Genomic DNA, 25,607 nt, shown 5'->3' with positions numbered 1-25,607 from the left:
ATATTGGGCGTATGCTATAGGCCCCCCAACCAGAGGGAGGCGGGCCTCATTTTACAGATAGGATTGGCAGCAAGGACGGGAAACGTCATTATAATGGGGGACTTTAATTATCCAGATATAGACTGGGCAGAAGGAACCACACACTCAGCCAAGGCTCGGCAGTTCCTAAATGTTTTGCAGGACAATTTCATGGGTCAGAAGGTGAATGCACCGACGAGAAAAAATGCGGTACTTGACCTACTGATTACCAACAATACAGACCTGCTCACGGATATAGAAATACAGGTGGACTTAGGACACAGTGACCATAGGTCAATAAGTTTCAGTATTAATTACAGTAATAGGAAGCAGAGGGGTAATATAAGGATGCTGAATTTCAAAAGAGCCAATTTCCCAAAACTGCGCTCGCTGCTAGAAAATATCAATTGGGATGGAACCCTGGGAACAAAGAACACGGAGGATAAATGGGAGTGCTTCAAGAGCATACTTAACAAGGGGATTGACCAGTGCATTCCAAAGGGAAATAAAGAGCAAAACTAAACCCTGGGTGGCTAAACTCCAACATAAAAATGCATATTAGTGCTAAAGAAAAGGCCTTCAAAAAATACAAGACTGAGGGGTCATTGGCAGCATTTAAGCTTTACAAAGAGTGTAATAAGAAATGTAAAGACGGAATCAGGGCGGCTAAAATAGAACACGAGAGACATATAGCGGAGGAGAGTAAAAAGAACCCCAAGAAGTTCTTTAAGTATATAAACAGTAAGAAAGCGAGGCCAGAACACATTGGCCCAATAAAGATGACAAAGGGAATATGGCCACTGAGGACAGAGAAAAGGCAGAAGTGTTAAATAATTTCTTCTCTTCAGTCTTCACAAAAGAATCGGGGGGGCTACACGAACCTAGCTTGTAAGGCCGAACTAAACAACACACCTCAGGAAATACCGCCATGGCTAACAGAAGATAGACTTAAAACTAAACTAGAGAAACTTAACATAAATAAATCACCGGGACCGGATGGCTTGCACCCGAGGGTTCTTAAAGAGCTCAGCCAGGTGATTGCCAGACCATTATTCTTGATCTTTAAGGATAGTTTACAGACGGGTATAGTGCCAGCTGATTGGAAAAAAGCCAACGTGGTACCAATATTTAAAAAGGGGCCGAGATGTATCCCGGGTAACTATAGGCCGGTCAGCCTAACATCTGTAGTCTGCAAAATTTTGGAGGGGATGTTAAGGGACCGCATACAAGACTTTAGTAATGAAAACTGTATTATTAGTAGTAATCAGCATGGATTCATGAACAATCGTTCTTGCCAAACCAATCTATTAACCTTCTACGATGAAGTGAGCTGCCACCTAGATAAAGGAAAGCCTGTGGATGTGGTGTATCTGGACTTTGCAAAGGCCTTTGACACCGTTCCCCACAAACGCTTACTGTACAAACTAAGGAAGGTAGGTATGGACCGTAAGGTGAGTACCTGGATAGAGAACTGGCTCCAGGGGAGAGACCAGAGGGTGATAATGGGGAGTACTCGGATTGGGCGGGTGTGGAAAGTGGGGTCCCCCAGGGTTCTGTCCTGGGACCAATCCTGTTTAATTTATTCATAAATGATCTAGAGGATGGGATATCTAGTACAATCTCAGTATTTGCGGATGATACTAAACTAAGCTTGCCAATTTCTTCTATGCAGGATGTGGGAACCTTACAAGCGGATCTGAATAAAATAACGGGGTGGGCAACTACATGGCAGATGAGGTTTAATGTTGAAAAATGTAAAGTAATGCACTTGGGGGCCAGAAACCAGAAAGCAAGCTACTCACTAGGGGGGGAACCTCTGGGTGAGTCTAGGATGGAAAAAGACTTGGGGGTACTGGTATACAACAGGCTTGGTAGTGGCATGCAATGCCAAGCCGCTGCAAGCAAAGCCAACAGAATACTGGGATGTATAAAAAAGGGGATTCACTCCAGAAATAAAGAGATTATTCTCCCGCTCTACAAGACTCTGGTCCGGCCACATCTGGAGTATGCTGTCCAGTTCTGGGCCCCGGTCTTCAGGAAGGATGTGCTGGAAATGGAAAGAGTCCAGAGAAGGGCAACAAAAATAATTAGGGGAATGGAGGACATCAGCTATGAGGAAAGACTACAAGCACTGAACTTATTCTCTCTGGAGAAGAGACGCTTGAGAGGGGATATGATATCAATGTACAAATACTGTACTGGCGACCCGAGCATAAGGAACAAACTATTCAGAGAAAGGAGATACAATAAGACACGTGGCCACTCACTAAAACTAGAGGAAAGGCGGTTTAACCTTAAAATGCGTAGCGGGCTCTTCAATGTAAGAGCGGTAAGGATGTGAAATTCTCTTCCACAAGCAGTCGTATCAGCAGGGAGCATTGATAGTTTCAAAAAACTATTAGATGGGCACCTTAGAGACCACAACATACAGGGGTATATAATGTACGGTTAAAAGCGGACACACACACGCATCATAGGTTGAACTGGATGGACTGATGTCTTTTTTCAACCTCACTAACTATGTAACTATGAATGTGTCTCTGATTGGGTTTCCTTCACTGCCCAATGAGAATCTTCTCATGGAGCCAGTGGGGAGACTCCCCTCTTAGCAGACACACCTGGAAGACATGACAGCCAGCTGAAATCATGGCCCTGCTGTTAGGCAGCCAAGGCCCACTATACTTTTACCTAGCACCTACCTGCAGGGTGCTACATTTATTAATGCGGCCAAGCGCTGTATCCCTTTGAAATGGGGCACACAATCTACCCCTACACTCTCAGACTGGATTCGATATGTTAAATCAACAGCTGAAATGGAAGAGATAATAAGTATAGCTAGAGATAACCCCACTAGATACACCAAAACTTGGGCACATCTGAACTCTAACCAAATTTGACAATTTTCCTTTCCAGTACTGTATAGATAAAGAAAATTAAGACGTAACCAACTTCCCCCATACCCATTATCTTACTCCTCACTGTGTTTTCTTTTCCAATACAATCAAAGACACCAGAAAAGAGTCATCAAAACCACAACACACCTCAGGTAATAGATGGAGACCACACCCAAAGTGGTAACTGACCATTCCCTCAACTGGACACAGTAAGATCTCACCAGGGGTGCCCGGAAATGCTCCTTCCAAATAAGAATGTAGTGGTTAACCTATCTCTCTTAACCAACACAGTCTATCCCCTCCCCCTCCCTCCTTCTCTACCCTTATAGACTGTCTACTCGAAACATAATATATTGTGCTTTGTATTACTCTTGTCCTTCTCCTACGCCAGAGATCCACAAAACATGTATACTTATTATTGTAATACAGAAATGTTGTATTCTGTACCTGACCAAAAATTTTCAATAAAAATACGGTTAAAAGAAAGAAAGAAAGCTTTGGAACCTTCTGAGGAATCCTTGGTGTGCTGATAACATTTCTCCATTCAGATTGTCTGTGGTTTCCAGCCGGTGGTCATTATAGCACCCAGCATCATTATAACCATTTCCATGAATGTGTGCGTGGGGAATATTGCGTTTGCTCTCTAGAGCTGGACTTCGCAGTTATGTGCCCTCTAAATTTAATGGAGAACCCATTGGGGAGAAGGTGACACCATCATTTGACATTGTTAAGGCTGCAGTGGATGGGTAGGATTGGGAATCCTGGTGGAGAGATTTTCAAATTCCGCTCCTAGCACAAACATCCCCCCTCCTCATAGAAGCATCCTCCAATTATTCCTACTAACACAAATCCCCCCCCCCCCCAAAAAAAACAATTATCCTCCTAGAACAAATCTCCGTCCCCTCTACCATATCACCTCTTCTAGCACAAATCCTCTTCCTCCATTTCCCCAAACACAATTTTCTGGAATGACCACTCCTAGCACACACATCCAAATTTCCCCTCCTAGAACAATTCTTATCCCATGCTGCCCTCCAAAATTCCTCCTTCCAACACAAATCCCCTCCCTCCTCAATCGCCTTGCATTTACCCCATCTCACAATCTACCACAGTGCCCAGGGCAGCCGGTCCCTCCTGCCCACCCCTTGTCCCGGCCCTGCCCTAGCGACGCATGAAAACTAGTTTCAGAAAGGTGCACAGAAGAATTTTTTTTTTTTTGTCTAATAGAGGTAATAGCTGGAACCTCTGCAGAGTTTTATACTGATGTATGATGCAGTCATTTAGTTTTATGTGGCACAAAAATCTATAAGGAAATGTTGATAGGTATTTTAGAATAATTTTATGGACATTTTTATCCACAGGTATTTTTTCCCCGCTGTGCACCCTCTGACCTCAATCAGCAATAATCTTGTTATTTTCCATCAGCAAACAGGGAAATGATAGTAAATATAACTTAACCAGTCCTATCTGATAGATCCGGTTTAGCATCATTTTTCTTTTTAACTCCCGTATGACCAGCACTATGCTCTGAAACACACAATGGACACAAATTGCAACACACATGACGCATTGCATGCAATAGGTAGCAAGCTCCTGGGAGACCCAGCAGACATGGCGCAGGCTTCACAACCTTCAACGCATGTCAAGAGGTCAGTCTATACTTTAAGGATCAGGTATCAAAAACTCAAAACTGATACCATGCTGCAGTGCTGATCTGTTGGCACCTACCTATACTACAACTATTGGGACTGTACCTACACTACCGTACGTTGTGGTAATACGCAGTAACGGTAAGGAAGGTGAAATACAAGCAGACTAGGGAGCTATAGACCAATCACTGACAACTCTACACCTCAACCTAATTACTGGAGGGAGGTGTAAATATACATTTCATATCATCCCTATTCTAAACCTCAACTTAACAATCAACCTAACTCATACTCCTTAACCCAAACCCCTGGACATCAACCTAATCCATATCCTTCAACTCAACCCCTAACCCTCAACCTAACTCATAACTTTCAACCTGACCCCTAACCTTCCACCTAAACCTCAACCTAGCCCCTTATCCATAACCCTGAACCCAACCCCTTACCATCAACCAAATCCCTAACCCTCAACCTAATGCATAATTCTCAATCCAACCCCTAACTCTCAACTTAATTCATAACTCTCTACCTAACCCTTAACCTTCAACCTAATCTATGACTGTCAACGCAATCCCTAACCATTAACCTTATCCATAACCCTTAGCCAAACCCCTAAACATCAACCTAATTCATAACCCTCAACCTTATCCATGACCGCCAACCCGACCCCTAAACCTCAACCTAATACATAACACTCAGCCCAACCCCTATCCCTCAACCTGATCCATAATTCTCATCCCAACTCTTACCATCAACCTAATCCATAACCTTCAACCTAACCCCTAACTCTCAATCTTATTCATGACTGTCAATGCAATACCTAACCATTAACCTTATCCATAACCCTCAACTTAACCCCTAAACATCAACCTTATCCATGACTGTCAACCCAAACCCTAACCTTCAGCTCAACCCCTAACTCTCAACCTAAAACATAACCCTCAACCCAACCCCTTACTCTCAGCTTTATCCTTGATCATCAACCCAACCCCTAACCCTTAACCTAATCCATAACCCTCAACCCAACTCCTAACTCCCAGCGGTATCCATGACCATCAACCTATTACATAACCCATAACCTAATCTATAACCCTCAACCCAACCCCTAACCCTCAACCTAGTACATAACCCTCAACCCAACCCCTAACTCTCAACTTTTTCTTTGACATTAACCCAACCCCTAACCCTCAACCTAATATGTAACCCTCAACCCAACCCCTAACTCTCAACTTTTTCTTTGACCATCAACCCAACCTCTAACCTCAACCTAATTCATAATGCTTAACTCAACCCCTAATTCTCAACTTTCCCATAACCCTCAACTAACCTGTAACTTTCCACCAAACTCATTACCTTCCACCTAACCCCTAAACCCAATCCCTAACCTTCAACCTAACCCACATATGCCAACATACAATATGTAACTGGCAGAGTAAAAGCTGCTCTTACATGTATTTAACAAGATGTTGTTTTTATATTTCTCCAGCTCATCAAATATGGGCTTCAGTCTGGAGCATTCAGATGCTAAAAATTCTAAATATTTAAAGGGGTTATTTGAAGAGTAAAGAGCAGATTATGTTTAATAGAATCATTAAAAAAAAGGATAAATAGAAGCCACATATTACATCTTATGTTAACTCCATGTATCCCTTTCAGTTGCCCATATATTATACTGACCAGGAATGGAGGAGTATGGTATGGAAGGAGTTAATGTGACTTCATCTAATTAAATTTTTATATGATATCATAGAGTTCTTGCGAATTAATAAAACATGTGGCAATTAATTTCATAATACACCCACTCAGCTATATATATATACAAGTAGAAGGAGAGATAAATTAATACGGTGACTGGGGGCTAACAGGTGAGTAATAGCAACATGGTCTGTGGTGGATTCGTACAAAGCTATTACGATATATAGGAGGATATATATGGGTTAACTCACCTATTTTGAATTAAGCGATATTAGGATTCATAGAGGACTTCTGTCAACATGTACGCTCACAAGGCCAGTCGTAGAGGTCGTAGGACACCAAGTTGGTATTTTATTGGGAACTATCCTACTTTTCTAACCACCGGAGTAGGGTCATCCACAAGGCAACCTAAGCTGGTGCTTGGGGATCTTTGCATGTCCAGGGGCCCTTTTAAAGCATGATTAGCATGTAGAAGAAGAAAAAAGAATAGCTAAACGAAAGGACAATTTCCATCACTACTCATGGTAAACTAGAGTTTCTCAACCAGGACTTCATGGAACCCTTGGGTTCTTCCAGAGTTTGCTAGGGGTTCTTTGAGCAATGAGCAATTTCTGCATCTCAGATAAGTTCCCACTGACACCATTAATCTTTTTAGCTCTCTGTAAGGGGGTAATTCCTCCCAATATCCACAAGTGTAAGGAGCATTCTTCCCACTGACCATCACACTAATGTATCATGAGTTGTAGATATAATCATTTTTAGTTGGGGTTCCCTGAGCCCAGAAAGGTTTTTCTGTTTTGAAAAAGCTGAGAAAAGCTATGGTAGATGAAGCCCTAACTATAGGAACTGTGGGATTCACACACAATAGCCACCAGACACAAGCCTTAGGTGACCCATTGAGCACTAACTGAACTTTCATTTTCCATTAACCAGTTCCCGACGCTTACGTTATATTTACTACGGCAGGCTGGCTCGTACAGGCAAAACGACATAGGTCTACATCACTCGCCTGGGAGGAGCTAGGGGGCAAGCGCGCACCGCCGGCGGCCCGTTCCTGACCCCGATCATCAGTGGGGAAGCTGAGGCACGGTTCAGGCGGCTCTGATTGTCGCCTGACACCGGCGATCGCTCCCCGCAGAGAGAGAAGGACGGTTTACAGCAGACCGTCCTCCCTGAAATGATCACAGAGCTCATGTGATCCTTCTATATAGGATCACATGTCTCTATGGTCATCTCAGAAGCTACGACCCCCCATAGTTAGAATCACTCACTTAGGGTCAGATTTAACCCCTTGATCACCTATACTGTTAACCCCTTCCCTGCCAGTGTCATTATTACAGTAACAGTGCATATTTTTAGCACTGATTACTGTAGTAATGTCACTGGTACCCCCAAAAGTGTCAAAAATGTCAATTAGGGGTCCGATCTGTCCGCCACAATGTCGCAGCCCTGCTAAAAATCGCAGATTGCCGCCATTACTAGTAAAAAAAAAAAAAAATAAATAAATAAAAATGACATAAATCTTTCCCGTAGTTAGTAGACGCGATAACTTTTGCGCAAACCAATCAAAATACACTTATTGCAATTTTCTTTACCAAAAATATGTAGCAGAAAACCAATTGGCCTAAAATATTAAAAAAGTTTGATTTTTACATTTTTTCGGGGGGGGGGGGGGGGATGTTATATAGCAGAAAGTGAAAAATATTGTTTTTGTTTCAAACTTGTTTCTCTTTTTTTGGTTATAACGCAAAAAATAAAAATCGCACAGGTGATCAAATACCACCAAAAGAAAGTTTTTTTTGTGGGAAAAAAAAAGGACGTAATGACAATGAGACAGTGGGCGTGCGCGTGTGGGTAGGGAATAGGATTGTCCCATTGTTGGCTCGTTGCAGTGTATGCCATGGAGATTGGATGGATGTTTGTTATAAGAGATGCCGCTGCCCGATCCATTGGTGCGCATGCGCCCGCTCATGCGCAGTAGGACTTTTGCCTCACCCCTTACGATGTTATCAAAATTCCCTACCTATTCCGCGCATGCTCAGTAGGACGTGTGACGTGGCTACAGCTGATTCATGACAAACCTGCACCGGAAATGACGTAGGTAGGGAAATCTGATGGGGTAGGGAAATCTGATAGAAGACCGGCTTCTGCAGGGGATCAGGAAGGGGTCGGTAAATATGTACTGTAATTTACCAGCTCCTTCCTTTTCTGAATGGACAGAGTCATAGTTAGTGACATTGTAATAATATAAAACAAAATGATAAAAAATAATACAATTAAATTACCAAAAAATAAAAACTACTAACACCAATGGGTGAACTTCCAGGATTGCAAAAGTCACAATTGCAACCGGGCCCTGGCATTTCACCACCGTGGGGAGGCCCCAAGATGGCAGGAAGGGGCCCCACTGCAGAACTTGTGAAAGGGTCCCACTGCGGACCCATGATAATGGGCCCCGCAACGAGAGTAAAGGGCCCCAGGTTCATTGGGAAGAGCCCCAGGCTTGAAAGGAAGGGCCCCAGCCAAGGGTCCAGGGGGCCCTTCATGGTTTCTTGCACCGGGGCCCTAAAGGTTCTAGTTACGCCTCTGGTATGATGTGTCTTTCATCTGCTGTATTAAGTTCCTTTGGCCGATCACTGCGTCTTCGGGCCTCAATGTTTCTTTGTGCTTCTTCAGAACAGCACATCTTGAACCCACAGTCTGCTTTAAAATCTTTGCCTGGGAGAGATTTGCTAATGCAGTAAAACTACTTTTTGTGCTCAGTCTTACCATAGTGTATGACCTCTGACATGAAACCATCTTCCACAACCTCACCTTAGTAGCAGAGCTTGGCTGTTCCTCACCCAGTTTTAGGCCTCCTACACAGCTGTTTCTGTTCCAGTAAATGATTATGTTTCAGCCTACATATGAAATTGATGATCATTAGCATCTGCTTGGTATAATTGGTTAATCATACACCTGATTCTAATCCTACAAAATCCCTGACTGCGCAAGTATACAGTGTGCAAGTGTAAAGAATTGATGCTGGTTTGAAGCCAAAGGGTGGTCACACCAATTATACTGATTTGATTTTGTTTTTTTCATTGGGTTGCTCTCGTATTTTGAAAATTGATTAAAAAAAACAATTAAAATATATATTTTTGAAAACATTCTGGCTTTATAGCATTTCTCCAGGCCTGGTTAAAACTTTTGCACACTACTGTATATGTCCTTACTTATACTTTATATGAGTGTTCCAAAATGACTGCCCTGCATATGTTGCAGCATCGCCCTCTGCTGACGATCCAACAAAATACATGCATGGCCGGCAGCATTGAATGTTGTAAACTGCAAATGCTGGGGTAAGAATTCAAACAAATACTTCACTGGAGAATGTTAATTTTATTGAGCTCGATGTAGTAAGCTATAAAACAGCGTATAAAGCAGCATTAAAAACTTTACAGCAGCATTCTTTACTATTGCACAACTTGGTGCAAACCTTCCTGTATGCAGAGCAGCAAAAGTGTGGATGGAAGAGGGGAGAGAGAATGAGAAAACAATTAAGCATTAAACTGACTTAAAATGCTGTTGCTGCACTGTCTATATACATTACACTTTACAGAACATCACATTTTTGGTTGCTTACTCCCTTTCAAAACATTTCAAATAAAATTTTGCATTCCCATACTTTTATTGCATGAGTTAATTTATTTTATTTTTTTTACTGTTACTACACAGAAGGTTTTGGAAGAATTACTATTACGGTTGAGAGGCGTGGCTCTAGGTGATAACTGCTAAAACCAGAATGCTGACTCTCCTGTGTGTGTGCTTTCTGCTGGGCTCCACAGCGGCATCTAGTGGTGAGCATGTGTTATTACAACACCCTATACATTTCCTCTTCTATTGACCATACTAATATAATAATGATTAGGGTGATTAACAATAATGTTATTTATTTATTCCCACTATTTACCGAGGGCCCCTTTTGTGTTCTGAATGTGTGTGTATAGTCAAAACTTTTACTTTGTTCTTTTTTTGATTAGTTTGGGGAAGGTTTTTAACCACTTAAGCCCCGGAGGATTTGGCTGCTAAACGACCAGGGGGTATTTTGCGATTTGGCACTGCGTGACTTTAACGGACAATTGCGCAGTCGTGCGACGCTGTACCTAAACGAATTTGGCGTCCTTTTTTTCCCACAAACAGAGCTTTCTTTTGGTGGTATTTGATCACCTGTGCGATTTTTTGATCATGCGCTATAAACAAAAAAAGAGCGTCAATTTTGCAAAAATAGCAATATTTTTCACATTTTTTTATATGAAATTCCCCCCAAAAAAAATGTAAAAATCAAAATTTTTTAAAATTTTCGGCCAATTTGTTTTATGCTACCTATGTTTGGTAAAAAAAATCGCAAAAAGCGTATTTTGATCAGTTTGCGCAAAAGTTATCGCGTTTACTAACAAAGGGAAAGATTTTTGTCATTTTTGTTGTTTTTTTTTTAACGCGTAATGGCGGCGATCTGCGATTTTTTTTGCGGTACTGCGACATTGGGGCGGACAGATCGGACCCTTGACTGACATTTTTGACACTTTTGGGGTTACCAGTGACATTTCTACAGTAATCATCGCTATACATATGCACTGGTACTGTAAAAATACACTGGTAGTGAAGGGGTTAACTTTATTTGGGAGGGAGGGGCTGTGTGTGTCCCTAGGGGCGTGCTTTCTACTGTGATTGGCTGTGGCTTGAGCTGTAAGGACACTGATCAACGGATCTACATAGTAGATCCGTGTGATCAGTGTCTTTACACCGAGGAGAATGACAGGTGGTTTGTTTACACAAGCTGCCTGACATTCTCCCTCTCCCCCGCCGATCGCAGAGTGTCCGGCGGACATCGGGTCCGCCGGTCACACGCGCGGGGGGGTCCGTGACCGCGCGGGAGCGGGAGCGCGCCGCCGGCGGCGCGCGCTCGCTCCCCAGACCCTCCCAGGCTAGTGACGTACCGCTACGTCACTCTGCCTGTGAGGGGCTGACCGCCGCAGTACATAGTCGTGCGGCGGTCGGCAAGCGGTTAATCCCTGTCAACTTGTTATTGCTGTCTGTATACTCCAGGGGGATGTATCATACCTGGGAACTTTTAAAAAATCAGAATTTTTGGGGAAAGGGGGTGGTGGACTGTGCTTATATCGATGCGCATAGTATTCAGTGGCAAATGGTGGTTGGGGGAAAATTGTGCTAATAGTGGGAGGGGCTTAAACCTTACGATTTTGTACAGAATACAGGAGTCAGAAGTATATACAGCTCAGAGCACAGAACTCACTTTGAGTGTTTTCACCACCACCCTCTTATACATAGCACAGCAGTACCACCTACAGTATGTACATACATACACATTGCATACATATACATACAACATACATACACATTGCATACATACACATACAACCTAAATACACATTACATACATATACATACACATCGCATACATACAACATACATACACATTACATACATATACATACACATTGCATACATACACATACAACATAAATAAACATTGCATACATATACATACACATTGCATACACACACATACAACATACAAACATACAACATACACACACATTTCATACATACACATACAACATACATACACATTGCATACATACACATTGCATAAATATACATACAATATACATACATACACATTGCATACATATAAATGCAACATACATATGCACTGCACACATATACATACAACATACATACACATACATACAACATACATACACACTGGATACACATAATTTAAGAGCTCTCAGAAGGCCTACGATTAAGAATTGTTGACTTGCATAAAGCTGGAAAGGGTTATAAAAGTATCTCCAAAAGCCTTGCTGTTCATCAGTCACGGTAAGACAAATTGTCTATTAATGGAGAAAGTTCAGCACTGCTGCTACTCTCTCTAGGAGCAGGGCCGGATTAAGAGCATTATGGGCTTGGTGCTGAGGATTTTGAAGGGCCTTAAGGGCCGTGCCTTGGCATGCACCAGAGGAGGAAGGGTGAAGCCATGCATGCCTAATTCAACATGGGATGCTGTCTCTGAAGCCCATAAACACATCCATGCATCGGCAACTGTCCCTCCTTGTCCGGCCTTCGTGCTGTGTGGGGAGGTTCTGAGGGAGCTGCCTGGGGAAGCGAGCATAGAAGCCAGACTTCTGTGTTTACAAGTGACAGAAGAGCGGTCACAGTGAATATGGCCAACCCGGGGCCTATATAAAGGTAGGGGCCTGGAGCTGCAGCTCCAATAGCCCCTACGTTAATCTGGCCCTGCCTAGGAGTGGCCGTCCTGTAAAGATGACTGCAAGAGCACAGCGCAGACTGCTCAATGAGGTGAAGAAGAATCCTAGAGTGTCAGCTAAAGACTTACAAAAGTCACTGGCAAATGCTAACATCCCTGTTAGTGCCGGTTCACACTACCACGATCCTAAAATCGCCCCATAAAAGGGCGACTTGTTAGCGCGACTTCAGTGCGACTTTAGCGCGACTTCAGCGCGACTTGTGAATTATTTTAAGCGACTTATATGATAGACGACTTTGTATTTGGCCAATCAGAATATCATGTGTTGTGACCTAATTTCCCTTTCCTGTTTTTTTTTACTTTTTTCCTGTTTCCCATGTGTCCTGTGTTCTCTGTGTGTGTGTGTTATTGCACAAGTATTTGTTAGCAATGTTTGCCTTGCCATATCTGATGTCAGCTGTTATAACAGCGGGTATGGCAATATTAATTGAAGACGAAGAGAGGAAACGCAGGATGAGGATGAGAAGAAGAAGGCGATACTGGATCCATCCTATCATTTCTAATCGGGAAAGCAGAGGGCAGTTCTGGGCCATGTATGCAAACTTGCATGCTTTTGAGGACAAGTTTTTCAATTTTACTCGTATGTCCATGGCAAGGTAATTAAACTTTGTAAAATTAAATTGTCAAATCTGTTTAAGCAAATATAGATATGTGCGTACAGCTAACATTGTCTAAAATTTGTAATTTTTAATTTAGCAAGTGGCATAATTCTTATTTTCCTTTTTTTATAATAGTTTTGATGAATTACTTGGTCTGGTTGGCATCCACTTGCAGCGGCAGGACACGTCTTTTCGGAGAAGTATCTCACCTACTGAACGATTGGCAATCACACTGGTAAACTATAGTGACATATATTTCTTTTTTTTTTGGTGTTATGCTGAACAAAAGAAAAAGTTATCACACCTTTTTGTTGGAAAATAGGGGTTCTGGAGCAAACTTGGTCAGCAATATATTTTCGGCTACTCTGCAAGTGTATTTTTGTCATTGCTTCACCAGATTATAGACTATGCATATTTTACCATTTCAGGATAGCGTATATTGCACAATATAGCATCTTAACAGAAATTTAACAAATGCACCACAATCAGTTTTCATTAGAAAACAATATTTATTACATAACTTATAACAAACATAACTTTTTTCAGGCAACTATCAAAAATAACATAAAAAAATAACTTTACAGCTGGTGGTAAACATTTTCAAAGTTGGGCTCATCGCCTGACCCTCTGCTGCCTGTAGGCCTTGCCAACTGGCTTTCATTTGGTGCCATCATATGAAAAGATGATGGTTGATATGCTGTGGCCGGTACAGGGGTGCCAATTGTGGAGGTAATAGGGGATGGGGAAGGATATGGTATTGGGTTTGATGACTGTAGGACATTCCCATACTCATCATGGTATGGGTGGTATTGAGGGGGATAGTAAGGGTGGGTTCTAGGTGGTGGAGGGGTAGGATGGGGATAATATGGCCCAGATGGTGGTGGTGAGCCATATGGTGTCGGTGGGCCTAAGCTTTGGGAAGAGCACGTTGCTGTTTCCTCCTGAAGACTTTCTTGTATCAAGTCCATTATGGTCTTGCGCAGGTTGTGTTTCTTCTCCGTTGGGACATTTTTCATGAGGCCCCCAACCATGATCCCAAAGCCCTGGCTCTCCATATTTTGGATCGTCTCCTGTAGTTTGTTGACTACCTTTACAAACCTGTCAAGGCTTTCACCACCACTTGCTCTTGCAGGTCTTCTAGGTAGACGACTCCTGCTCACATTGGAAACTTGGCTGGGCCCAGCTTGCTCCTCCAGGTTAGAAGACTCCTCGGGCGGCAGCTCTTCAGGTATGTCTTCTCTGGACTCTTCTTCACCAAGAGGTGCATTGGCCGCAGTCACTTGGGCCGAAGTTTTCCGAGAGTCTTTATGCGCCTCACTATATTATTATAATATATAATGGGAAACTATATAATATCTAGGAAGCAGGAGAAGAGAGGGACTTAAATAAAATAGGAAAAATTAAACATTACTTGAAAGAGGCGAAATTTCCTAAAATACAACAGGATAAATTAGACCAACTAGAAGCCCAAATTACTGAAGAAGAGATAAGTATAGCCCTCAAAACCACAGCCTCAAGGAAGAGTCCCGGACCAGATGGGTTTACGGTGAATTATTACAAAAGACACAAGGACCTGCTGATACCCAAATTAAAAGATTATTTTAATGGCCTAGGACAAAAGTATCACATGAGCAAGGAAGCCCTCTTAGCATCAATTACGGTAATCCCAAAAGAAGGAAAAGACACGACTGTGAGTTCAAGTTATAGACCTATCTCGCTCTTAAATATTGATACAAAACTCTTCGCAAAAATACTAGCAACCAGAAAGAAAAATCTAATGACGGAATGGGTACATAAGGACGAAGCAGGATTTTTTTTTTTTTCCATAAGAAATTTTTATTGAGTTTTAAATAGAAAACATACATAATATACATTACACATAAGTACAAAAGCATGGAATGTATACACAAATAAAGAAGAGTGAATGGTAAGATAACACAAACTTGGAATAACATGGCAAAAATTAAGCGGAATAAACATCTTCGTTATAACAGTGGGTTCATGGAGAGTAGTCATACAGATAACATGGCCACGAGTCTGTCTAATCTGAAAATCGGGGTTACCTGAGGCAGGGGGCCATATTAGTTAAGGATATGCGTGGGGAAGGCAACATGTGCCACAGCGGCACCATTAACTGGGAAGTGCTATCCATGTTGTACATAGGGCAGGGGTTGAATATGGCCGGGATGCAAGCTAGTACCCACTAATTATCGGATAGGTAATCAATTTTTACCAAGAAGAGGAGACAAACAGACAAACAACAGAACGGGTGGGAATGATGGGGAAGGGGAAGAGGGGTGAGGGGTGGGGAAGAGGAGGGGGGGGGGAGCAAGGGATGTAGAGGGGGGTGAGTGGGGGTTAAAGTAAAGAAAAGAGGGCAGGCGGGGATGAAAAGGAACAGTATATGATCAAAGGTGTATCAATTAAATCATGAAGTGTTGTCTTTGGTTTCCATAATTGATTTGTAAGTGGCGGTATCCTTGAATCTGATCCAATCTATCCATAGGGCTGAAAACTTGTGGATTTGATCATTTGAAATGCTGATTAATTCCTCCATTTCCTCAATTCTATTGAGTCTAAGGAACCATTCCCTAGAAGATGGAATGGAGGTTGATTTCCAATGGCATGGCAGGCATAGTTTAGCAGCAGTTAGCATGTGGCGGGCAAGGATCGGCCTGGGTGTGTTTTGAGTGGCTGGGACGTGGTTGAGAAGAAAATGGCCGGGGGTCAGGGGAAGGTCATAAGACGTGACCTCACGCACCAACCTGTGAACCATCTCCCAGAAAGGCTGGATATTGGGGCAGGACCACCAGATGTGAAGCATGGATCCGGTTTCCTGACGGCACCTCCAACAGGTGTCGGGAACCCCAGGTTGAAATTTATGAATTCTATCTGGCGTCCTGTACCAACGCGTTAGGATTTTATATCCATTTTCCTGGGTGGTGACGTTAATAGAGGCCCGGTGAACCGAGCGGCACATAGTTTCCCAGTCCTTTTCAGAAAGGGAGAGTTGGAGGTCACGGGACCAGGCTTGCGCAAAGGGGGCCAGAGCGACTGGAGGAGCGTCGAGTAGGTGGCCATAGAGTTCCGAAATCAAGTGTCGCTGTGGTTTGGCGCGGATGCTGATAGCTTCCAAAGGGGTCGGGGGTCTCGACCAATCGCTAGAGGTAGCTGAGGTAGTAAGAAAGTGTCGAATCTGGAAATAGGACCAGAGTGGAAGAGTGTATGGTGTTATGGAGCGATTAATCTCTTCCCAGGAGAGGAGATTTCCATCCTTGAAAAAACAGTGAGCAAGTATTTCCTGATGAGGCCAATTGTGTCGAAGGAAATTAAGTGAGTTGCCGGGTGGAAATGCGGGATTCATCCTCAAAGAGGTTAAGGGGCCAACCCGCGGGTTGATCCGGAGCTTTTTGCGCCACTTGTCGTGGACCAGGAGCGGAGGTCCAATTAGGGGGTGACATTTAAGAGATAGGGGAACGGAAGAGAAGGGCATCCAAGCCAGTAAGTGAAGCGGGATTTCTGAAAAGGAATTTTCAAGATTCACAACCAGTTTGCTGGAGGAGTGAAGATTCCAGTCCAGAAGTCTGGTCAGGATGCATGCCTTGTGATAGGTCTGTAAGTCCGGGAGGCCCAGGCCACCTTTGTGTTTAGGGGCCATCAGGCGGGTGAGTTTGATCCTGGGAGGTTTCCCATCCCACAAAAATTTAGAACAGGTAGTCCGAAGGGTCGTGAAGAATGAAGCCGGGAGTTGAATGGGAGCCGCCTGGAATAGATACAACAGTCTGGGAAGGATAGACATCTTGAGTAGGGCGGCCCTGCCAAACCACGAAACGCGTATATTCTTCCACGCCCGTAGGTCGCTGCAAATAGCTGTCAGTAAGGGTTTATAATTGGTGTCAAAGAGGGATTCAAGGCGGCGGGGTATGTGTATGCCCAGATAGGGGATGGACGCTGGTGCCCATATGAAAGGGAAATTAGTTTTGCATCTCTGCAGGTCCACATTAGGTAGAGTGACATTCAGGGCCATGGATTTGGAATAATTAACTTTAAGATTTGAGAGGGAGTGAAAGAGTGCAAGGTCTTGAAGCAAGTTTGGCAGGGAGACGTGCGGGTGAGAAAGAAAAAGTAGCATATCATCCGCGAATGCCGCTACCTTGTGAGTGTTGTCACCTATCGGGATTCCACGTATGTTGGGGTTCGAGCGGATCATATTTAAAAAGGGTTCCAGAGAGAGTACAAAGAGGATGGGGGACAGGGGGCAGCCCTGTCGTGTGCCATTGGAAAGGTGAAAGGCGTTCGACAGGTGGCCATTAACCCGTACTCGGGCTACCTGATTGGTGTATAGAGCGCGTATACTCAGTAGCATTCTCTCTCGCAATCCCATGGATATCAGCATAGAGGAGAGATAGTCCCAGGCCACTCTGTCGAACGCCTTTTCAGCGTCCAGGGAGAGAAAGAAACCGGGGAGGTTATGGGAGGTAAGCCAGTGGTGAACGTTAAGTGCCCTAGTGGTGTTGTCCCGCGCCTCCCTCCCCGGGATGAACCCAACTTGGTCCAAAGAGACCAGGGAAGGAAGGAGCGGGACAAGCCGGTTGGCCAAAATCTTGGCATAAAGTTTAGCATCTACATTTAGAAGGGAGATAGGACGATAGCTGGAAACTAGCGTCTCGTCCTTACCTTCCTTGGGGATCACTGTAATGTAGGCTTCTAAAAGCGACGTGGATTGATGCTGGGATTCTGCAAGACTCCTAAAGGCTCTAACAAAGTGAGGTTTGAGTATGTCCTCAAAGGCCCGAAAGTATAGGAGGGGAAGACCATCAGGTCCAGGTGCTTTGCCCGGCTTCATCTCGCGTAGAGCTCTAGTGAGCTCTTCGGTGGTGATGGGAGATTCAAGAGCTTCTGCGTCTTGGGTGGATAGGGGGGATAAGCCATGAGATTTGAAAAAATTCTCGAGTTGAGATGTTCTTGATGCAGTCTGGGTAGGACTGCCAGGAGCTGGGGAGAGGTTGTATAGGCCCTTATAAAATTCCTCAAATTGATGGGCGATAGCCTCATTAGAGGAGTGGAGATTGCCCGCCGAATCTCTGATGGTATAGATGGAGGCGAGATTAGTTTTAGGGCGGGAGGCCCGGGCTAGAAGACGACCACTTTTATTACCCTGTTCGTAAAACACTTTACGGCTAAGGACAAGTCTACGATGTGCTTGGAGGCCTAATAGTTCTTTCAAGCGCGAACGGGTCTCAGATAGTTCCGACGCGGCTGCTTGGGCATGAGAGCGTTTGTGTGCCGTCTCGAGGACGGTAAGTCGGGAATATAGGTCTTGAAGTTCGCGTTGGCGTTCTTTTTTCAGGGAGGCTGCTATTGCTAGGAGTTCGCCTCTAATTACGCACTTATGTGCTTCCCATTGAACAAGAGGTGTGGTGTCCGGAGTGTCGTTAATCTCGAAGTATTCCCTAAGTTTAGACTGCAGGCTGGAGAGAACTGGCCCATCCTTGAGGAGCGAGGGGTTCAATCTCCACGTTTTGGACTTTGTGACAAGTTCAGGGAATCGGAGCGTCATGGTTATAGGACTATGATCTGAGAGGATCCTAGGTTCAATAGTGGCACCCGAAAGGAAAGGCAGGTCTGTTTGTGAAAGAAAAATGTAGTCGATTCTTGAAAATTTGGAGTGGGGGGCGGAGAAGAATGTGTAGTCCCTATCGTTAGGGAATAACGTCCTCCAGGAATCATGAAGATGCAAGGATCGAAGTTGAAGGTGAATTTGGCGCAGTGCCCGGAGACGAAGCAGGATTTATACCCGGGAGACAGGGTAGAGATAACGGGGTAAGAACTATTCTATTGATGCAGCGAATGGCTAAGAGTGGATCCCATGGATCAATATTGTCGATAGATGCTGAGAAAGCATTCGACAGAGTTAGTTGGGACTTCATGATAAGTACTTTGGAGGAATTAGGAATTGGAAAAAAAATGATGGCTTGGATAAAAACACTGTATACCCACCCCACTGCTAAGGTGAGAGTAAATGGGACCCACTCAGAGCCATTTGAAATGACCAACAGAACAAGACAGGAATGTCCTCTGTCCCCGTTACTGTTTGTTCTTTTACTCGAACCTCTCTTAGCTACTATTAGGGAGAACCCAGCTGTAAGAGGAGTAGAGGTGGGAGATGTAGAACATAAGGTTGCCGCATTTGCGGACGATATATTGCTGTACATCTCCAGACCAAGGATAACCCTTCCAAACGTGATAGAAAGTTTGAAAAAATATGGAGAACTATCTAATCTAAAAATTAATCCAGCAGAATCAGAGATATTAAACATCAATGTAAAAAAAACAAGAAGAAGATAATTTAAAATCAGAATTCCCCTTTAAGTGGAAAAAACCAGGACTAAAGTACTTAGGATTACCCTGACAAAAAAAACCTGAAAGACTTTATAAAGAAAACTATATCTCACTATTGAACGAAATTAAAAAAGAACTTAATAAGATATCACACAGACCGTTATCATGGATAGGGAGAATAAACGTAATAAAAATGGCAATTCTACCAAAAAATAACATACAAATTCCAAATGTTACCTATCCCGATCCCCCAGACATATTTTAGAACCTTGAAATCTTTAATATCCAGATTCATATGGAGGAAAGGCAAACCCAGAATACAACATGCAGTATTAATAAAGGGCAAAAACCAAGGAGGCTTAGCGGTAGCAGATTTAAAAAAATATTACGATGCAACACTAATTTCACGAGCAATAGAATGGGGAAAAATAAAAAGTGAAAAAAACTGGGTAAAAATAGAATCCACTATGAGCTGCACTCACTTAGGTAAAATTATATGGATACCTGCACAATTTAGGAATCTGAGTTCAGGTGCACACACGATTACAATTCAAACACTTAGAATTTGGGATTTAATTCACAAAAGAAATAAATGGCAATATAATTCACCGTTAATTCCTTTAAAAGGCACTAATTTTTTTTCACCAGGACAAGAAAAAATGGGAGGGAAGTGGATAGGAAATGAGGACACACGTCTAAAAGATATTATGGACAAAGAGCAAATACACACACTAGAGGTATTAAAACAGAAAAAGGATTTTTTGGAAATCGATGAGTGGCGCTACCGCCAGTTAAAACATTTTGTGGCCTCTTTGCCAAAACTGTTAAGAAGAGGAGAGGACTTGCTTCCCTTCGAGCGAATCTGCTCCTCCGAGAAACATAAAAATAATGTATCAAATATATAAAAAATATTGGTTGATATGACTGGACCGGTGGTACCGCCATTCATCGATAAATGGGAGAGGGAATTGGGAACACGAAACAAGGATTTTCACCTGGAAAAAAGTTTAAAATTAATACACAGTTCTACAGTAGACATGAATACAGTTGAAATGAACTACAAATGCATTGCAAGATGGTATATTACCCCCGATAAAGCCCATAACTACCAAAAAGAAAAATCAAAAAACTGCTGGAGAGGTTGTACAAAAGTGGGTACAATGGCCCATCTATGGTGGGAATGCCCAAAAATTAGTAAGTATTGGAAGGAAATCCTAGGCCTAATTAAAAACATCACGAAAATAGAAATCCCAGAAGAACCCTGGTATTGCCTGTTCCAAGGCATAAAAAATTCAGTAAGGCAATATAAAATGACACTGATACCCCATCTGATGAATGCCACAAAAGGATTAATACCATTATTTTGGCAGAAAGAAGAAGCACCAATTATAGGAGATTGGGTACAGAGAGTAGAGAGAATAAGAACATTGGAATACCTAAGGGAATGGGAGGAAGATGAGACAGAGGAGTGGGGTGATATATAGGAAGATTGGAAGGAGTTTAAAAAAACAAGAGAATACACTAAATGGAGTGGAGAATAAGAGAAGGATAATTAATATGAAAAAAGGGAGGGAGGGGAAATAGAGGAATAATAAGGGAAGGGATCTGATATATAATTGGAAAATTGATGTATTTTTTATTGCATGTAATATATGTGTATTGTCTCTTTCCTTTTGAAAATAATAAATAAAAAAAAAAAAAAAAGAAGACTCCTCGGGCGGCAGCTCTTCAGGGATGTCTTCCCTGGACTCTTCTTCACCAAGAGGTGCATTGGCCGCAGTCACTTGAGCCGAAGTTTCCTGAGAGTCTTCATGCGCCTCACTTTCACCCTCCCAACTGGCTTGTGTTCTGGAATAAAAATAGAATACTTTTTAGGCACACCATTCAATAATTCTAATCAACACTTTACAAACATTACAGATGTTAGCTCACTCTCTCAATGCCATGAAGGGTCTCAAAAAGTCCAACTCCTCGGCGTGGACATAGGGGGCCACCCTTTTTGCTCCAGAACCACTTCTCTGGTCCCTGATCCTTTGAAGGTGGCGCTGGAAACAATCCCGCAACCCCTTCCATCGTGTCTGGATAACTTGCACTGAAAAAAATAACAAGAAACATAAAATGTATTTTGTCTTTCAGGTACCTGGCAACAGGACATTCCATTGTGAGTTTACATTATCAATTCATGGTGGGCAAGTCGACACTCAGCTACATTATCACTGAAACCTGTGAGATATTATGGGATGTGCTCAATGGAATTGTAATGAAGAAGCCGAATGAAGATGACTGGAAGACAATAGCCCAATGTTTTGGGAATGGTGCAATTTCCCAAATTGCCTTGGAGCTATAGACGGGAAGCACATCCGTGTTTTTAAGCCACTTGGTAGTGGAAGTCATTTCTTTAATTACAAAAAGTTTTTCTCCTTTGTTTTGCTAGCAGTGGCCGACGCAAACTATTGCTTCGTCTACATAGACATTGGATCATATGGAAGCAGCTCTGATTCCCGTATTTTTGCCAATTCATCTTTTGGCCAAATGCTACGAGACAATCAGCTACTTCTTCCTCATAACTGTCCCTTACCTGGGACCGATGAACCCCTGCTACCTTATGTCTTTGTTGCAGATGAGGCGTTTGCGTTGGGAGAACACCTAATGAGGCCTTACTCCAACCGTAATCTGAGTACACCCAAAAAAAATTTCAATTATCGGCTGACCAGGGCAAGAAGGGTGGTGGAGTGCACTTTTGGCATTCTGGCCAATAAATAGCACGTACTGCACACCCCTATTGCTTTAAACTTAGAGAACCCAATAACTGCAGTGAAAGCAGCTTGCGTGCTCCACAATTTTGTACGACAACGGGATGGGTACAATTTTGAGGATTCTCTTCAAAATGATCTGGAAACAGCACAATTGACTGCTGTTTGGGGATCCAGTGATGGTGCCACAATTAGAAATAAATTTACCTCTTTCTTCATGTCACCGGCTGGTGCAGTAGAATGGCAAATGGAGGCTATTGGATCCTAAAGGAAATATATTTTTGGATGCTGGGGTGTTTTGAGTTATGTTATATGGCCTGTACTGAGTGTTTAGAACTGCTTATGTTATGCTATTCTCTTTGTTTAATAAAAATTTCATTCTGATTGATGAGTAAAATCATTGTCTCCATATATATATATCCTATCAGTGTCCACCAGTGTCACGTATCAGTGTCCACCAGTGCCACGGCCACTTATCAGTGTCCATCAGTGCCACGTATCAGTGTCCACCAGTGCCACGGCCATGTATCAATGTCCACCAGTGCCACGTATCAGTGTCCACCAGTGCCACGGCCACGTATCAGTGTCCACCAGTGCCACGTATCAGTGTCCACTAGTGCCACGGCCACGTATCAGTGTCCACCAGTGCCACGGCCACGTATCAGTGTCCACCAGTGCCACGTATCAGTGTCCACCAGTGCCACAGCCACGTATCAGTGTCCACCAGTGCCACTGTCCACCACTGCCACCTATCAGTGTCTACCAGTGCCACTGCCACGTATCAGTGTCCACCAGTGCCAGTGACCACCAGTGCCACTTATCAGTGTCCACCAGTGCCAGTGACCACCAGTGCCACTTATCAGTGTCCACCAGTGCCAGTGACCACTAGTGCCACTTATCAGTGTGCACCAGTGCCACTGTCACGTATCAGTGTCCACAAGTGCCACTGACCACCAGTGCCACTGTCCACCACTGCCACCTATCAGTGTCCACCAGTGCCGACAATCAGTGCATATTAAAGAAGAAATGAAAAAAGAAGTTCAACTTACATTTTTCAGACCGCTCATCCATAGAAAGCATCTCCCAGTCCTCCACTATAATGCGCACAATCTCAAGCCACGCATTATCTCGTTTTGTCTGGTCTTTATAATTGCTATCTGTGGTATCATACAATACTGGACGCTGCTTCACCAGCCAGATCAGCAGCTCATTGTCCACCAACTCTCTCCTAACTATATCTCTGCGGCGTCTGGAAGACATTATAAGCAGGAAATATAAAGCGAGAGATATTAACAGACCAGGCAGAGATAATGGTATATGGGAAGTGAAGGCGTGGCTGCAATGTGGCATGCCTGGGTAATTTTCCTTCTTCTTCCTGGAAAGTCTGATCACAGTCGCTTGACAAAAGATAAGGATCCAACTTGGAGTCGACTCCCATTGAAGTCTATGGGCACAAGTAGGATACAAGTCGCCTTGAAGTAGTACAGGACCCTTTTCTGAAGTCGGAGCGGCTTCATTAGTACATATTAGGATGGCTCTCATTCATTTACATTGCATTTGTTATGACAAGCGACTTGGGGCGACTTGAGGGCACACAAGTCGCTTCCCAAGTCGGAGTAGTGTGAACCGACACTTAGCGAATCTACAATACGTAAAACACTAAACAAGAATGGATTTCATGGGAGGATACTACAGAGGAAGCCACTGCTATCCAAACAAAACATTGCTGCATGTTGCACAAGAGCACCTGGATGTTCCACAGCAGTACTGGCAAAATATCCTGTGGACAGATGAAACCAAAGTTGAGTTGTTTGGAAGAAACACACAACACTCACAACACTATGTGTGGCAAAAAAGAGGCACACCAACATCAAAACCTCATCCCAACTGTGAAGTATGGTGGTGGGGGCATCATGGTTTGGGGCTGCTTTGCTGCGTCAGGGCCTGGACGGATTGCTATCATCTAAGGAAAAATGAATTCCCAAGTTTATGTAGACATTTTGCAAGAGAACTTAAGGCCATCTGTCTACCAGCTGAAGCTCAACAGAAGATGGGTGTTGCAACAGGACAATGACCCAAAGCATAGAAGTAAATCAACAACAGAATATCTAAAACAGAAGAAAATACGCCTTCTGAAGTGGCCCAGTCAGAGTCCTGACCTCAACCCGATTGAGATGCTGTGGCATGACCTCAAGAAAGCGATTCACACCAGACATCCCAAGAATATTGCTTAACTGAAACAGTTCTGTAAAGAGGAATGGTCAAGAATTACTCCTGACTGTTGTGCTCGTTTGATCTGCAACTACAGGAAACGTTTGGTTAAAGTTATTGCTGCCAAAGGAGGTTCAACCAGTTATTAAATCCAAGGGTTCTCATACTTTTTCCACCTGCACTGTGAATGTTTCCATGGTGTGTTCAATAAAAACATGGCAACATTTCATTCTTTGTGTGTTATTAGTTTAAGCAGACTGTGATTGTCTATTGTTGTGACTTAGATGATGATCAGATCACATTTTATGACCAATTTGTGCAGAAATCCATATCATGCCAAAGGGTTCACATACTTTTTCTTGCAGCTGTATGGAGAGTGGTGATGTCACTCCCGTATAATGAATATATCTTATATATAGAGAACAGTAATGTCACTCCTGTATATTTTATGTATAGAGAATAGTGATGTCACTCCTGTATAATACATTATATATTGAGAATAGTGATGTCACTTCGGTTTAATACATTATCTATAGAGACTAGTGATGTCACTTCGTTATAATATATATTATACAATTATATAGAGATAAAGTGATGTCACCCCTGTTTTGCCTCCTTTTATCCCTCAGCTCAGCAGCACAACTCCTCGTACTCTGGTGAATATGGCGGTGTGGGTGGGAAGCGATTTTCACAGTCTGGAAACCAACTGGAAGGACCGATCACAGCTCTGAGAGTTCGAAACAACCGCTTCTACATCACTGGGTGAGACATACTGCGCAGTGTTTCCTTTTCCTCATCATCTTGATCAGTGGCGGCCGGCCGATAGGGGGCGCAGGGGCTCCGCCCCCCCCCCCCCCCAAAAGAGGGAAGAAGGAAAAAAAGATTTAAAAAAAATTGTAAATTTTCAGCCCACTAGGGGCGCTGGACCTAGTGGTGGGTATGGGGGGGGTGGGGTTTTTGACCCCACGTGCGGCGCCGATTGGCAGCCTTCTGGGGGAGCGTTGGGTCGCAGAGCAATGCGACCCGACACTAACCACTTTACTGGACTTCTGGCTGTGATTGGTCCAGACTCCAGCCTGGACCAATCACAGGAGGACATCCCGGGGCCTGGT

General features: G+C 43.3%; 1 protein-coding gene across 2 annotated transcripts in view; it reads left to right on the top strand.

Annotated features, from left to right (window-relative positions):
• Positions 1-25,607, top strand: part of LOC309558886 (zymogen granule membrane protein 16-like) — a gene marked incomplete at its 5' end in the record, with an annotated part of 53,556 nt that overhangs the window by 9,426 nt on the left and 18,523 nt on the right. The window contains 2 exons of one of the 2 annotated variants that reach the window (XM_082261976.1): positions 9,981-10,095; positions 25,125-25,257. In XM_082261976.1, coding sequence (XP_082118102.1) covers positions 10,041-10,095; positions 25,125-25,257 — 188 coding nt within the window. Of the gene's footprint in view, positions 1-9,980; positions 10,096-25,124; positions 25,258-25,607 lie in introns of those variants that run through there. The other variant, XM_082261977.1, reaches the window with a different exon arrangement.

The sequence above is a fragment of the Pelophylax lessonae genome, assembly GCF_965119305.1.
Source record: "Pelophylax lessonae genome assembly, chromosome: 6".
Taxonomy (NCBI): Eukaryota; Metazoa; Chordata; class Amphibia; order Anura; family Ranidae; genus Pelophylax; species Pelophylax lessonae.
This window is presented reverse-complemented; position numbering and strand designations above follow the sequence as displayed.